The following is a 16467-nucleotide window of genomic DNA, read 5'->3' as shown; positions in this document are numbered from 1 at the left end:
GCTCTACCTTATGGTTCCAGGCATGAACCAGTCACTGCACAGCTCTGTTTCTGGCAAAAGGAGGTTGACTGATTTACAGACTTCACAGTGAGGCTGATGGGTATACCAGGTACAGACTGCTAGCAGTAGAGTGGTGACTTACATTTCACCAGGGGAAGCAATAGGGTACCCCAGCAACACATTATTAACCTACCATTCACAGAATCAACTCTGTCTGCCTTATTTACTGTTTCATCAGTTCCAGCAAATAGGACAAGTACTATTAACTGTACTCTAGCCCAGTGCTGTGGTATCAAGGGACGGAATTTTTCTGGCCTACACAGTGAAGGGCTGATAATGGAAGGCCTTTTTAAACCACACCTATGTTATCACAAGAGTTTTTAAGACCATACCCACATTAATGGTGGTAGTGCAGCAAAAACCCAAAATGTTGGTGCTTACTGCAGGGATATCACCCCTTCATTCATATGTAAAATTATATTATGTCATATTATCCCAGGACAAACCCCTGCCAGGTTCACCTGCCACAGGATAGGGCAGGCAGAGTATGGCATAAACAGGCAGTGTAGGGCAGGCAGTACATACAGTGACACAATGCTGGAACTGCTCCTACTGTCTGAGCCTGCGGTGTAAACAGTGCAGGCACTAAAAGGTTTGAACTGTAAAGGGGATTACATGTTTAAACAATACACAGTACAGGGTTTTACAGCCTGAATCTGAGGTGTGAACAATGCAGGGGGCCAGTTAATCTCAGTACTGATAGCATTTAAAGCTTACACAAAGGTAAGCAGTCGCAGCAGCCACACAGAGGGGGCCTGTCGGACGCCAGTTGCACAGCACTACTCCAGCCGTATACATTACAGTGAAAGACATCTGAAGGAAGAATGTTACTCTACAACAGCGGTCCCCAACCAGTGGCTCACGAGCAACATGTTGCTCACCAACCCCTTAGATGTTGCTCCCAGTGGCCTCAAAACAGGAGCTTATTTTTAAATGGGGGGCAAGTTTTGGTTGCATAAAACCAGGTGTACTGCTAAACAAAGCCTCCTATAGGCTGCCGGTCAACATTGGGGCTACCAAATAGCCAATCACAGCCCTTATTTGGCATCCCCAGGAACTTTTTGAATGCTTATGTTTGCTCCCAACTCGCTTTACATTTAAATGTGGCTCACTGGTCAAAAAGATTGGGGATCCCTGCTCTATAAGTACTGTTATTTATCACCCACAAATTGGTATTAGCAATGGTGATGGGTTTTTGTAGCAATATTATTAAAAAGGAGTTATTCAAGGGTCTACTTACTCAGTGAGCCCATTTAATTGGTCATACAGTGGATGATAAAATGTCAGGTTCCTGTGCTGTACAAAAATGAGACAAAGATAAATCATTTCAGAACTTTTTCCACCTTTAATGTGACCTATAAAATGTACCACTCAATTAAAAAAAACAAAAACTAAAATCTGTTAGGTGGAGGGAAGAAAACCAAAAAAACTAAAATAATGAGGTTGCATAAGTGTGCACAAAACCTTCAGGCTTCTGCTAGAAAGCTGAACATGAGGAGGAACTTCATCTTTCAGCATGACAACGGCCCAAAGAATACATCCAAATCAACAAAGGAATGGCTTCACCGAAAGAAGATTAAAGTTTTGGAATGGCCCAGCCAGAGCCCAGACCTGAATCCGATCTGTGGGGTGATCTGAAGAGGGCTGTGCACAGGAGATGCCCTTGCAATCTGACAGATTTGGAGTGTTTCTGCAAAGAAGAGTGGGCAAATCTTGCAAAGTCAAAATGTGCCATGCTCATACCCAAAAAAACTGAGTGCTGTAATAAAAATCAAATCAATCAATAAAATCAAAAGGTGCTTCAACAAAGTATTAGTTTAAGGGTGTGCACACTTATACGACCACATTATTTAGTTTTTTTGGTTTTCTTCCCTCCCCCTAAAAGATTTCAGTTTGTTTTTCAATTGAGTAGAGTAGTTGACATTTTATCAGGGGTGTGTAGACTTTTTATATCCACTGTATGTATAAAAGATGCATAAACACTATTGGAACTCCAGAAATAAATACTGTATAAATGTATGTTTTACACAGACATACCTGTTGCACTAATACTTTAGAAAGTAGAGAAACTCCAACAATTCACAATGGAACAAGGGGGGTAGGGTTGTATTACATTGTGAGACTAAAACCGCACAGGCTGCCTATTGTTTTTTTTTTTTTTTTTTTTTTTTTGTAAAACATACATTTATATTTGTTCCTGGGAGTTTAGATAGTGTTTGTGCACCTTTTATACAAAAGCCCAACTCAATAAATTCTTTATGCGAAAGAACATCATCTTTTTATGCAACCAATGGTGGGACTGAAAAGAGGAAGACATCACACACCATTCATTCAGTCTTCAGTGTTGTTAAGTGGAATGGGTCTGTTTCCCAAAGAAGGACAAAGAAGCAACTGTCATCCCACTTCTAATTTTATTTCTTGACTTCCATGGTCATCTTATTGAAGCAAGAGATTTGCAGAGGAACAACTGCATCTTTCAAAGGCCCAGCCACAGGCAGAATACTTGTTTAGGATCTTCCTTTGATATATATAATATGGCCAGCTGTAAAAAGAAACTGTCCCTAGTAGAGAAGCAAATACATTTTACACTTCCAGATTAACACCTGCATCAAAGAGAATCATGGTACTATTGTGACTGGATCCTACCTTCTTTACACCTGTCTGTTTTAGCCAACACCTAACTGAACAATCACAATGGTTCCATTGAACTTAGATGTCTGTGATTGTACTACCCTCAAGGGTTTAAATGCCGGGGAATTCCCTACCAGTCATTTGAACTGAAGAAGCCGCTCGGATGAGTGGTGAAGTCCAGTTGTTTTAGACTTAATTCTATTAGATGCTGTATATCATGACCTGGATGAATGAGAATCTTCATAGACAAAAATCAGGAAAGAAAATAAATTGCAGGTTAAATAATTAAAAACATGTTTTTACAGGTGCAGAAAAGGAGAAGAAAATGGTCAAGAATGGTTGAGGGATTTGACAGTGGATATAAAAAAAAATAACACTAGTCTAATTAAACTACTTTCTAAAGTAGAAGATGTAGAATCACATGAATGCAATGTGCTTCAGATACATACGCCTCTTGTATTTGCAGTTGGAGTAGTCACTCAGCAATCTATAAAAAGATACAGAGAGAAGAAAATTAGTGTGTGTGTGTGTGTGTGTGTGTGTGTGTATATATATATATATATATATATATATATATATATATATATATATATATATATATATATATATAAAAAAAACTGTATAAAAAGATATCCCATAATACTGGCTCCCAGTATATCTTTCAGAACATTAAAATCCTTAAGTGAGGTGGGTGGGGACACATAAAAAATATGCCTGCAAAAGGTTACATTTTAAACACATTGAAAAGTGTGTTCTTATTCTTAAATAGGTTTTGCCACAATGTTAAGTAAAAATGGTAAAATATGCAATTTAATTAAGACCATGCGGATATAGTAACATAGTAAGTTGGGTTGAAAAAAGACATACGTCCATCAAGTTCAACCATAATGCCTATATATAACCTGCCTAACTACTAGTTGATCCAGAGGAAGGCAGAAAACCCCATCTGAAGCCTCTCTAATTTGCCGCAGAGGGGAAAAAATTCCTTCCTGACTCCAAGATGGCAATCGGACCAGTCCCTGGATCAACTAGTACTAAGAGCTATCTCCCATAACCCTGTATTCCCTCACTTGCTAAGAATCCATCCAGCCCCTTCTTAAAGTTATATAATGTATCAGCCAGCACGACTGATTCGAGGAGGGAATTCCAGAACTTCACAGCTCTCACTGTAAAAAATCCTTTCCGAATGTTTAAACAGAACCTCCCTTCTGCTAAACGAAGTGGGTGCCCTCGTGTCCATTGGAAGGACCTACTGGTGAATAAAACATTAGAAAGGTTATTATATGATCCCTTTATATATTTATACATAGTTATCATGTCACCTCTTAAGCGCCTCTTCTCCAGTGTAAACAGACCCAACTTGGCCAGTCTTTCTTCATAACTGAGACTTTCCATACCCTTTACCAGCTTAGTTGCCCTTCTCTGGACCCTCCCTAACTCAGTAATGTCCCGTTTGAGCACTGGAGACCAAAACTGAACAGCATATTCTAGATGGGGCCTTACCAGCTCTCTGTAAAGGGGAAGAATAACCCCCTCCTCCCGTGAATCTATACCCCTTTTAATACAGCTCAAAACCTTGTTTGCCCTTGCAGCTGCTGCCTGGCATTGCTTGCTACAAGGACTCCAAGGTCCTTCTCCATTAGGGATTTGCCTAGTGCAGTCCCATTAAGGGTATACGGGGCTTGCATATTTTTACATCCCAGGTGCATGACCTTACATTTATCCACATTAAATCTCATCTGCCACTTAGCTGCCCAGATTGCCAGTTGGTCAAGATCCTGCTGCAGGGATGTCACATCCTGGATAGAATTGACTGGTCTGCAGAGTTTTGTGTCATCTGCAAACACTGATACATTACTCATAATACCCTCCCCTAAGTCATTTATGAACAAATTAAACAAAAGTGGCCCCAGTACAGAACCCTGAGGGACCCCACTGAGAACCTTACTCCAAGTAGAGAATGTACCATTAACAACCACCCTCTGTACCCGATCCTGTAGCCAGTTTTCTATCCATGTGCAAACAACTTCACTAAGACCAATAGACCTTAGCTTAGAAAGCAGTCGTTTGTGGGGAACGGTATCAAATGCTTTGGCAAAATCCAAATAGATTATATCTACTGCATCCCCACTGTCCAGCTTCTTACTTACCTCATCATAAAAAGCAATTAAATTGGTCTGACATGACCTGTCCTTCATAAAGCCATGCTGATTACTGCTCATAATGGCATTCTCCACTACATAATTTTGAATGTGATCCCTTAACAAGCCTTCAAATAACTTGCCCACCACGGATGTCAAATTTACAGGCCTATAATTGCCAGGCTGAGATCTTACTCCCTTTTTAAATATGGGAATGACATTCGCCTTCTTCCAATCCCTAGGTACCATACCTGATGAAAGAGAGTCTGAGAATATCAGAAACAAGGGCCACTGCAATTCTGCCCCTAGCTCTCTCAGTACCCGAGGGTGTATTCCATCTGGCCCAGGTGCCTTGTTTACATTTATCGTGTGTAACCCTTTAAGCACCATATCCTGTGCCAACCACTGTGTAGTTGTAGCTGAGGCAACAGTGCAGCTATTGGGTGGGACTTGGCCCACTGGCTCCTCTACTGTATACACAGAAGAAAAGAACTGGTTAAGCACATCTGCCTTTTCTGTATCCGCTGTAACCATATTGTTATTATAACTCAATGGGGCCACACCCTCAACCTGCATCTTTTTACTATTAATATACTTAAAAAACTTTTTGGGGTTAGTCTTGGCCTCGGCCGCGATGCACTCCTCATTTTCTATCTTTGCCTTCCGGATTGCTGTTTTACAACACTTGTTATAGTGTTTATATTCATTAAACGCAGCTACTGTCCCCTCTGACTTATATTTCTTAAAAGCTTTCCTTTTTTTCCCTATTAACTTCTTTACCTCAGAGTTAAGCCACATAGGGTGATTCTTAACACTTCTACTTTTTCTTATTAATGGAATAAATTGAGAACAGTAATGATTTAATATCATTTTAAATGACAACCATTTCTGCTCTGTGTTTTTATCAGTAAACATAATGCCCCAATCTATGCCCTGAAGCGCTGCCCTTAAGGAGCTAAAATTTGCCTTCCTAAAATTCATTGTCTTTGTTGCCCCCGTGTAAATTTGTTTCCTGCACCAAACATCAAATGAAATAACATTATGCATCAAATGAAATAACATTATGCATCAAATGTGTATGTAAATGACAGTTTATGAATAAGGTATAGTGCAGTTTAAGAAGGAAACATTTTTTTTACCTTAAAGAAGGAGGAAAGGTACAGTCAGTATGGCACACACAGGCAGCATAGGGCAGGCAGAGTATGGCACACACAGGCAGCATAGGGCAGGAAGAGTATGACACACACAGGCAGTGTAGGGCAGACATAGTATGGCACACACATGCAGGGTAGGGAGAGCAGAGTATGGCAGGTTTTTGCTGTACCACCATTAATATGGGTATGGTCATGTGATAACACAGGTGTGGTTTAAAAAAAGAGGAGTGGTCAAAACTGGCTTCCATTATCGGCCCTACACCATGTAGGCTGGAAAAATTCCGTCCCTTGGTACCTGAGAAGTTGGACAGCGCTGACTTACTCGATACTCCCAGCTGGTGTACCTGTTAGCAGATAATTGCAGTGGCCCAGGGGGACCTGCAGGCTCTTCTTCTGTCCTTGTGCTGCTTGCACATGCGCAGTAGAGTGAAAAGCCAAACTTAAACAGAAAGCTGGCAATTTTCACTATACTGTGCATTCATCTGCCCAGGATTGTGAAGAAAGAAGATGGGAGGAAGAGGATTGCTTGCTTGCAGGTACCCTGGGCAGTTTTCTGCTAACAGGAGTACCAGCCTGGGGTATCAGGTAAGTGAATACAATCACTAGTGATTGTACCTTTTCTTTTCCTTTAATTCTAGCTATGCTTCTACTTGTGGCTGCTGCCATTTTGATGCAAATCGGGTGAGTTGCATCTAGCATTTTGAAGTATATGTTCAGAACATTTGCATCTGCTTCACTAGATGCAAAAATATTGTGCCTATTGACACAACCTGCTTTGAGGACCCTTAAGCTACTGCCAGGTCTAAAGTGACATGAGATTTAGGGTTTCCCTACTGTGAGTAGGCTCAGTTGTGAAGGAAGGTTGGATGCATTAGCAGGAGTGTGTTTGGACCCAAGTACCTTGTCACGATTTTTATGGTGTACTTTTTATTTCTAAATTACACAGTTTACATAGCAAATCATTCACTCTACCACTTAAATTTTATTGTTTAACCAACAAATGTATACTCTTTAGTTGAAATATTGGTGTGTAGGCAGCCATCTCAGTGCATTGTGCAGATTCAAAGCTTTCAGTAGGAGCCAGCGCTGCACATTAAGGGCTCTGGCACATGGGGAGATTAGTCGCCCGCGGCAAAACTCCCTGTTCGCGGGCGACTTATCTCCCCGAGTTGCCTTCCCCTGCCATCCCATCGGCGACAATGCCGCGTCTGCCAATCACGCCGGCGACTTACATGTTCGCCGGTGGGATGGCAGGGGAAGGCAACTCGGGGAGATTAGTCGCCCGCGAACAGGGAGTTTTGCCGCGGGCGACTAATCTCCCCGTGTGCCAGAGCCCTAAAACTGCTTTCAGATAACCTATTGTTTCTCATACTCCCATGTAACTGGAGTGTAAGAAGCTTTGGGCTCCTCCTTGGCGCATCCATCTTCAGCACGTTGCGATGCACATTGTTTTTAGGCGCGCATGTGCAGTGACGTGTGGTGCTCCGTTGCAACGTCGGCGGGTGCTCTGATGTCACTTTTGGCACCAAATTTGAACTTAAAGGAACAGTAACACCAAAAAATGAAAGAGCTTTAAAGTAATAAAAATATAATGCACTGTTGCCCTGCACTGGTAAAACTGGTGTGTTTGCTACAGTAACACTACTATAATTTATATAATAAGCTGCTGTGTAGCCACGGGGGCAGCCATTCAAGCTGGAAAAAAGGAGAAAAGGCACAGGTTACATAGCAGATAACAGATAAGTTCTGTAGAACACAATAGTGTTTTATCTGTTATCTGCTATATGCCTGTGCCTTTTCTCCTTTGAATGGCTGCCCCCATGGCTACGCAGCAGCTTATTTATATAAATTATAGTAGACTTTCTGAAGTAAACACACAACTTTTACCAGTGCAGGGCAGCAGCACAGTATATTTTAGTTACTTTTATACACTTTCATTTTTTGGTGTTACTGTTCCTTTAAAACCGGTTTCTCGGTTTGTTTCAATTGAACAAGCTGGTTCTGTGTATCTGGTTCCTAGCTAAGCTCTTTTTGTGATTGATCTACTGGTTTTGACTCCTTGCCTAACTTTCGATTTACGACTCTTTGCTGCCTGCCACTGACCTTTGCCTGACTTTGATTCCGTCTCACACACACACACACACTATCTCAGTGCTGTCCAACTTCTGTGATGCAGAGAGCCCGAACTTCTCTAGCATACATAGTGGAGGGCCGCTAATTGAAGTCAGTTTTCACCACTCCCCTGCATCCGCTTTAAACCACACCCATGTTATAACAATGGTGGTAGAGCAGCAAAAACCCAAAATGCTTGGTCCTCACTTTGGGGATATCAACCATCATTCATATGTGAAAGAATTACATAGTAACATAGTAAGTTGGGTTGAAAAAAGACATACGTCCATCAAGTTCAACCATAATGCCTATATATAACCTGCCTAACTACTAGTTGCCTCTCTAATTTGCCGCAGAGGGGAAAAAATTCCTTCCTGACTCCAAGATGGCAATCGGACCAGTCCCTGGATCAACTAGTACTAAGAGCTATCTCCCATAACCCTGTATTCCCTCACTTGCTAAGAATCCATCCAGCCCCTTCTTAAAGTTATATAATGTATCAGCCAGCACGACTGATTCAGGAAGGGAATTCCAGAACTTCACAGCTCTCACTGTAAAAAATCCTTTCCGAATGTTTAAATGGAACCTCCCTTCTTCTAAACGAAGTGGGTGCCCTCGTGTCCGTTGGAAGGACCTACTGGTAAATAAAACATTAGAAAGGTTATTATATGATCCCTTTATATATTTATACATAGTTATCATGTCACCTCTTAAGCGCCTCTTCTCCAGTGTAAACAGACCCAACTTGGCCAGTCTTTCTTCATAACTGAGACTTTCCATACCCTTTACCAGCTTAGTTGCCCTTCTCTGGACCCTCTCTAACTCAATAATGTCCCGTTTGAGCACTGGAGACCAAAACTGAACAGCATATTCTAGATGGGGCCTTACCAGCGCTCTGTAAAGGGGAAGAATAACCCCCTCCTCCCGTGAATCTATACCCCTTTTAATACAGCTCAAAACCTTGTTTGCCCTTGCAGCTGCTGCCTGGCATTGCTTGCTACAAGGACTCCAAGGTCCTTCTCCATTAGGGATTTGCCTAGTGCAGTCCCATTAAGGGTATACGGGGCTTGCATATTTTTACATCCCAGGTGCATGACCTTACATTTATCCACATTAAATCTCATCTGCCACTTAGCTGCCCAGATTGCCAGTTGGTCAAGATCCTGCTGCAGGGATGTCACATCCTGGATAGAATTGACTGGTCTGCAGAGTTTTGTGTCATCTGCAAACACTGATACATTACTCATAATACCCTCCCCAGTACATTTATGAACAAATTAAACAAAAGTGGCCCCAGTACAGAACCCTGAGGGACCCCACTGAGAACCTTACTCCAAGTAGAGAATGTACCATTAACAACCACCCTCTGTACCCGACTTCACTAAGACCAATAGATTAAATCTACTGCATCCCCACTGTCCAGCTTCTTACTTACCACATGATAAAAAGCAATTAAATTGGTCTGACATGACCTGTCCTTCATAAAGCCATGCTGATTACTGCTCATAATGGCATTCTCCACTACATAATTTTGAATGTGATCCCTTAACAAGCCTTCAAATAACTTGCCCACCACGGATGTCAAACTTACAGGCCTATAATTGCCAGGCTGAGATCTTACTCCCTTTTTATATATGGGAATGACATTCGCCTTCTTCCAATCCCTAGGTACCATACCTGATGAAAGAGAGTCTGAGAATATCAGAAACAAGGGCCACTGCAATTCTGCCCCTAGCTCTCTCAGTACCCGAGGGTGTATTCCATCTGGCCCAGGTGCCTTGTTTACATTTATCGTGTGTAACCCTTTAAGTACCATATCCTGTGCCAACCACTGTGTAGTTGGAGCTGAGGCAACAGTGCAGCTATTGGGTGGGACTTGGCCCACTGGCTCCTCTACTGTATACACAGAAGAAAAGAACTGGTTAAGCACATCTGCCTTTTCTGTATCCCCTGTAACCATATTGTTATTATAACTCAATGGGGCCACACCCTCAACCTGCATCTTTTTACTATTAATATACTTAAAAAACTTTTTGGGGTTATAACTCAAATGGGGCCACACCCTCAACCTGCATCTTTTTACTATTAATATACTTAAAAAACTTTTTGGGGTTGTAACTCAATGGGGCCACACCCTCAACCTGCATCTTTTTACTATTAATATACTTAAAAAACTTTTTGGGGTTAGTCTTGGCCTCGGCCACGATGCGCTCCTCATTTTCTATCTTTGCCTTCCGGATTGCTGTTTTACAACACTTGTTATAGTGTTTATATTCATTAAACGCATCTACTGTCCCCTCTGACTTATATTTCTTAAAAGCTTTCCTTTTTTTCCCTATTAACTTCTTTACCTCAGAGTTAAGCCACATAGGGTGATTCTTAACACTTCTACTTTTCTTATTAATGGAATGAATTGAGAACAGTAATGATTTAATATCATTTTAAATGACAACCATTTCTGCTCTGTGTTTTTATCAGAAAACATAATGCCCCAATCTATGCCCTGAAGCGCTGCCCTTAAGGAGCTAAAATTTGCCTTCCTAAAATTTAGTGTCTTTGTTGCCCCCGTGTAAATTTGTTTCCTGCACCAAACATCAAATGAAATAACATTATGGTCACTATTACCCAGGGGTTCAACCACTTGCACATTTGCTATACGTTCTGGGTCATTAGAGATCACTAGATCTAGTATAGCATGGTTCCTGGTTGGCTCCTCAACAACCTGTGACATAAAGTTTTTATTTTTGCATTTTTCAACTTAACATAAAAGTACGAAAAAGAACAAAATCAGAGAGGAAGCAGGGTGAAAGAGTAAGGAAGAGTGAAGAGAGGCAGAGTGTAGAGCTCGGGAGATTGGAACCAGTTTGTCTTCATTGTTGTGGTTATCTGTCTATGGAGTTTTCTAAGGCCCCATATTGCATGAAATTTTTTAGGACAACCCCATGCGAGGTAGGTCAGCTTCTGGTTGGTAAGGGTATTGTTGACTAGAGTTCTCCAGAACGGTAGGGTTGGAGGGACCAAGGATTTCCATTGTAAAAGAATGGCTTTTTTGGCATAGTAGAGAAGCTGGAGGTAGCAAAGTCTGGAGTGGTGTGTAATACCTAAGTCCTCTGCCACTCCCAGTAGACAAACAATTGGTGACAGAATCCGGGGAAAGCTTAGGGCATCCGAGATATAGTTAACGATTTCTCTTCAAAAGTTCTGCACAGCTCGACAGCTCCAGAACACATGCATATATGAGCCACTATCTCGGTCACATTTTATACAGGTATCTGGGGTGTGGGGGAACATCTTGGAAAGCCTGTGTGGCATAAGGTATACCCGGTTAAGGAACTTCATTTGTATATACCTGTCCGCTATAGATATTGTCAAGTCTGAAATTTGCTTTAAAGCATCGACCCACATTTCTTCAGTTAAGCTAGGTATGTCACCCATCCATTTCTCAATTACCTTAGCCAGGGGGTCTGGGTTAGCCTGCCATAGAACGGTGTAGTACCAGGATAGGGGCTTGATGAGGTTTTTTCCTGCGTACATATTTTTCTAGGGTGGTGTCTTTCATTTCCACCGGTTTGGTGGGAAATTGGGAGTGAAAAGCGTGTCTGAGTTGAAGGTAATTGAAGTGCATTGTTTGCGGGATTTGGTGGCTTTCTTTGAGTTTTTGGAATTGTTTGAGGTTCCCATTTACTAGTATATCTTGCAGTTGTTTAACTCCATAGGAAGCCCATTGGGCAATTCCCTCTTTTTACTGCTTAGGGGGCTATCATTTCCTTACAGCTGGACACTCTCCCTTAAGGACTGTACTCTGCACTAGACTTCAGGAGGATTTTCTAAATATTATTGCGTATAAACTTTGTGCACAATCTTTGGAACAATCATCAACCAAAATCTTTGTAATTATATAAATGCAATATGGCCACACGTTTTCATAACAGATGTGCATTGAACTGCCAAATGGGCGAGTGAGTAAATGTCAGGAGTGCAGGCTCATTTGTTTCCAGGTCACTGATACCCAACAGATGATATCAGCCTTATTTCCAGCTCAGTTTGCCATTTTCCCTGAACAGCTTTAGTGTGATACTTGGGATTGTTTTAGCGATACATATGCACATCTGACCTTGTTCTAGGACTGCTTTCAAAACAGAAGTGTTTGCTAATTTTTTGTTTTCCGTTAAACATAATTCAGTTCTGGATGTTTTCCTTATAGGGAAAGGAGGAATTTGAAAAGACACAGAAAGAATTACTAGAAAAGGGAAATATAATAAAGCAAGGAAAAGGTCACCTAGAACAGCAACAGGTAAATGTTTCCATTTACATCATTCTGTCTGCTTTACTACTTCAAGACTAGCTGAAAGACCCACACAGCGTACATTTACATATCCTCCCCAATACATTAAAATTTTATATTAGAAACATAGCAGTTTTAAATGTAGGCATTTATCATTTAAATATACTTGCTGAAAAATATTGTACTTTTGCCTGCAGAAGGAATTAGGAGGAGGGAGAGGGGCAAGGCACTAATTTGTGCAATGACAGATTCACACTAAGCCATGATGTAAATTTGATTCCCATTTTTATGTGACAAGCAGAGCAGAACATATATGAAAGCTTCTCTTGACCCTAGGACACAGACGTTTTGAACCTTGTAAAAAAATATTAACTTGAAAAATAGAATTATGCTTGGGGGCAATATCAGTGGTAAATGTTATATAAAGGATGCTCCAGTGCATCAACTCAGTGCCTGAGATCAACCTTCTACAGATGGACTAAAATTAAAGCCAGACTCTTAACACTGATGGTAAACCCCATTAATTTAGACAAGATCATGGTTACAGGTATGTGATCTGTTATCCAGAAAGCCCAGAATAATGGAAAGGCCAACACCCATAGACTTCATTTTAATCAAAAAATTTAATTTTTAAAAATTAAATTTCTTTTTCTCTGTATTACTAAAACTTATCCAAACAAAGATATAATTAATCCTTATTGAAGGCTAACAATCCTACTGGGTTTATTTAATGTTTATATGTTTTTTTTTAGTAGACTTTAAGTATGGATCCAAATTACAAAAAGGCCCCTGATCCGGAAAACCATAGGTCCCCTCACAATCTAGCAAATACATAGCTATTTCAATACAGCTGCATTTTCACCCACCCCTTATGGTATGGCACATGGCGGGGGGGGGGATTACTTCTAATAGCATTAGGAGAGGGGACCGCTAGACAAGGGTTATGGCACACAAGGTCCTTTAGACTGCTCCTAAGAAACTCATTTTAACTGTACAGGTATTGTGAAATTTACAAGACCATACATATGCACAAGTCTGCTTGTGTTCTCCTTTTGCCTGTTTATCTATGCTCCATTAATATGTAGGTGTTCAGCTATGCATGTTTTTGTGAATCTTCATAAAACCTTACTCTGTTTCTTTTCTTGATTCAGCTAAAGCAATTTGAACGTCTGGAGGAGGAGGTAGTTCGACCAATTGAGAGCGACCTTTCAAACTGGACGCCTCCTCAGCACTACAGCAAGGTACAGAGTGCACTCAGCAATTCAGACCGACAGTTGCTTCTTTTCTACCAGGAGCAATGTGAAGCCAATGTGACCACCCTCACCAATGCCATTGATGCCTTTTACAATTCCATCAGTAGCAACCAGCCTCCAAAAATCTTTGTGGCTCACAGCAAGTTTGTCATCCTTAGTGCACACAAGCTTGTCTTTATTGGGGATACCTTGTCACGCCAAGCCAAAGCTCAGGACATACGAAATAAAGTCACTCACCACAGTAACCTATTATGTGACAAGCTCAAGGAGATTGTTCTCACCACCAAGACAGCTGCACTTCAATACCCATCTCCCGCAGCAGCCAAGGATATGGTTGATAGAGTCAAAGACCTAAATAGCAGTTCCCAACAGTTTCGAATGGTTCTTGGTCAGCTAGTTGCAATGTGAATAAACACTGGCCTAGTAGCTTAGAGACTCTGCATGTCTGAAGCTGATATGGAATTAAAGAAGTTAGCCCAGTGAGCTTGCTGTGGCTGCCAAGTATTGTTTGATTCTTTACACTTAAAAGAAAAAACCTAAAGAGGCTGGCAATGGAGGTTTAATTGGAATATACACAAATGGACATTTCCTGGAGGAATGTTGGACTAACTTTCAATATCATTGTAAATATTGGGAAATCTTTGTTAGATAATGTTAACATGCTAATTCTACATTATGGACTCAAGCTGTATCAAAAAAGGCCAGAACCTATGATTTTTTTTGTTTAAAGATTATGCTTATTCATTAACCTTCAACGCCAAGATGGTGTAAACAATAAAAAAAATTAAACATTAAAATAAGTAGGGTTAGTTGAAAAGAATATTAAAATACTTCTAAAGTCCCATGTAGCACTATATAAAAAATGTATGCCATTTTCTGCTGTATGAGAGACACTGATCATTTCTGTCTGCTTTGCATTCAAAGAAATTGGAAACTTCATGAAAATCTTTAATTTCATGAAGGTCATTTATTAACTCATACACTAGAGTCAGCTGTAAACCAATGTGTCTGGTACACAAGGGCCCTGATTGCCCTTTCACTAATTCTAATCAATCTGTTTGTTAAAAAACAGAAAAACACTATTGAAAACACTATTGAATGAATTCTGAATTTTGACCCTGCCTGGGGAACTTACACTCATGTAGCATACAAAATAAATACATGTATAAATGGTGTAACAAAAAATGTAATGAAAATCAAAAATAAGGTATATGGTAATAAACACTGGCATTTTTAATTTGTCTGGTTATAAGGAAAAACCTCCATGTGGTTATTTAAAGTAGGCTTGTCATTTAAAAAGTAAAAATATTTGCCTGTTTATAGAAGTCAGCACATTAATTTCACCATTCTGTAAATGTTCCATAAACATATTGGCGTTGGTTATTCTGCACAGGGAACCTAGCTACATATCCATGTCTATTTATATGAGAAAGAGCAGCCATGTTGCACTCTAGACATACCCTCATTCATAAACTGGAAAGGGTCTATCTCAGTATAAAGATATTGTAGGGTTTGTTTATTTATGGGTTGGCACAATATTCACATCCCCCCTCCTTTAAAAAATGAGCCCCTATATCTTGTCCAGCATCTTCAAACCAAAATTCCTTTAAATGTATAAGTAAGGTTTATCACAGGAGAAGCCAAAAAAAAAAACAGCAGAAAAGAAACCTTGTGTGCCAAAAAAACTCCCACAGATTTTTAACAAATGCAAAGTAAACAGTATGTTTAAATATAAATGCAACTTTAGTTTTTTGTGTTGTTCATTTGGCCAAATTAATTTTTGGTAATGTTTAATCTACTTTAAAAAGTCTGAAAAAAAGCATCTTAGAGACTTATAAGTATTGCACCTTTATCAAGCAAAAAGCCTCTCAAACCACCTATTGATTTTACATCTATAATGCTTTTTTACCATAAACTTATTTATTTGTTTGACTGAAGACTGTTGAATCTCAGCTGTAGCGCTTTATCTTCTGGTTTTCCGTAATTTAGATCTCCATAACTTAAGTCTACTAAATATCATTTAAATATTTAATAAACCCAATAGGATTGTTTTTCCTCTGATAAGGATTCATTAGATCTTAGTTAGGATCAAGTACGAGGTACTGTTTCATTATTACAGAGAAAAAGAAAATCATTTTTAAAAATTAGAATTATTTGCTTATAATGGAGTCTATGGGAGATGGCCTTTCCGTAATTCGGAACTTTCTGGATAACGGGTTTCTGGATAAGGGATCCCATACCTGTACCCCAGCATCCACACATTATATTTGTTGACATTAAATTGCTTTTTTCAGTGGGAGGCAAGTGAAAATTCAAAAATGATTCAGTGTATGTTTAATCAAATAATATTATGGGAAATATCTTTAATATTGGTCATTTTTGGCCATGAAACTGGATTGATTAAAATATCAGCATGAAATAGCCCTTACATAATAATTTAGTACTATATGACTTACTTCAGTAATTATGAACTCTTACCTGTCTCTAATCCATGTTAAGGCTAATGTTACACAGAGTGGGAGCTAGTTAGTCACCCGCCCTTTGCATCACTTCAGCTTACCGAAGTCACGTCAAGTTGTCTGTAGGAGGAAACTTTGTGCAACTTTAGAAAGCCGAAACAATGCATAGGCCTTTCTACTGGTGACTCCTATTGTTGCCATTGGAAAGGCATTTCGGAGCGGTTACTTGGCCGTGGTAGCAGAGAACTATTCTACTCGCTCCATGGGATATTAGCCTTAGGATTTGACTCTGTGTATAAAATAAGATGTATACACAAGTCATATCAAAGTATACCATTAGACAAGACAATTATACAACCTAAATTATACATT

At 40.0% G+C, this 16467-nt stretch overlaps 1 protein-coding gene across 2 annotated transcripts in view; it reads left to right on the top strand.

Moving 5' to 3' along the window:
- The window catches only part of bcar1 (BCAR1, Cas family scaffold protein), a 93623-nt gene extending 78334 nt beyond the window's left edge, over window positions 1-15289 (top strand). Inside the window, 2 exon segments of one of the 2 annotated variants that reach the window (NM_001126064.1) lie at window positions 12303-12392; window positions 13535-14895. In NM_001126064.1, the coding sequence (NP_001119536.1) occupies window positions 12303-12392; window positions 13535-14044 (600 nt within the window). In that variant the 3' untranslated portion in view covers window positions 14045-14895. 2 annotated transcript variants of the gene reach the window in all.
- The last annotated feature ends 1178 nt before the right edge of the window (window positions 15290-16467 follow it).

The sequence above is a fragment of the Xenopus tropicalis genome, chromosome 4 (assembly GCF_000004195.4).
Source record: "Xenopus tropicalis strain Nigerian chromosome 4, UCB_Xtro_10.0, whole genome shotgun sequence".
NCBI classification, from domain to species: Eukaryota; Metazoa; Chordata; class Amphibia; order Anura; family Pipidae; genus Xenopus; species Xenopus tropicalis.
The sequence above is the reverse complement of the archived record's forward strand: the minus strand, read 5'-3'. Positions and strand labels throughout refer to the sequence as shown.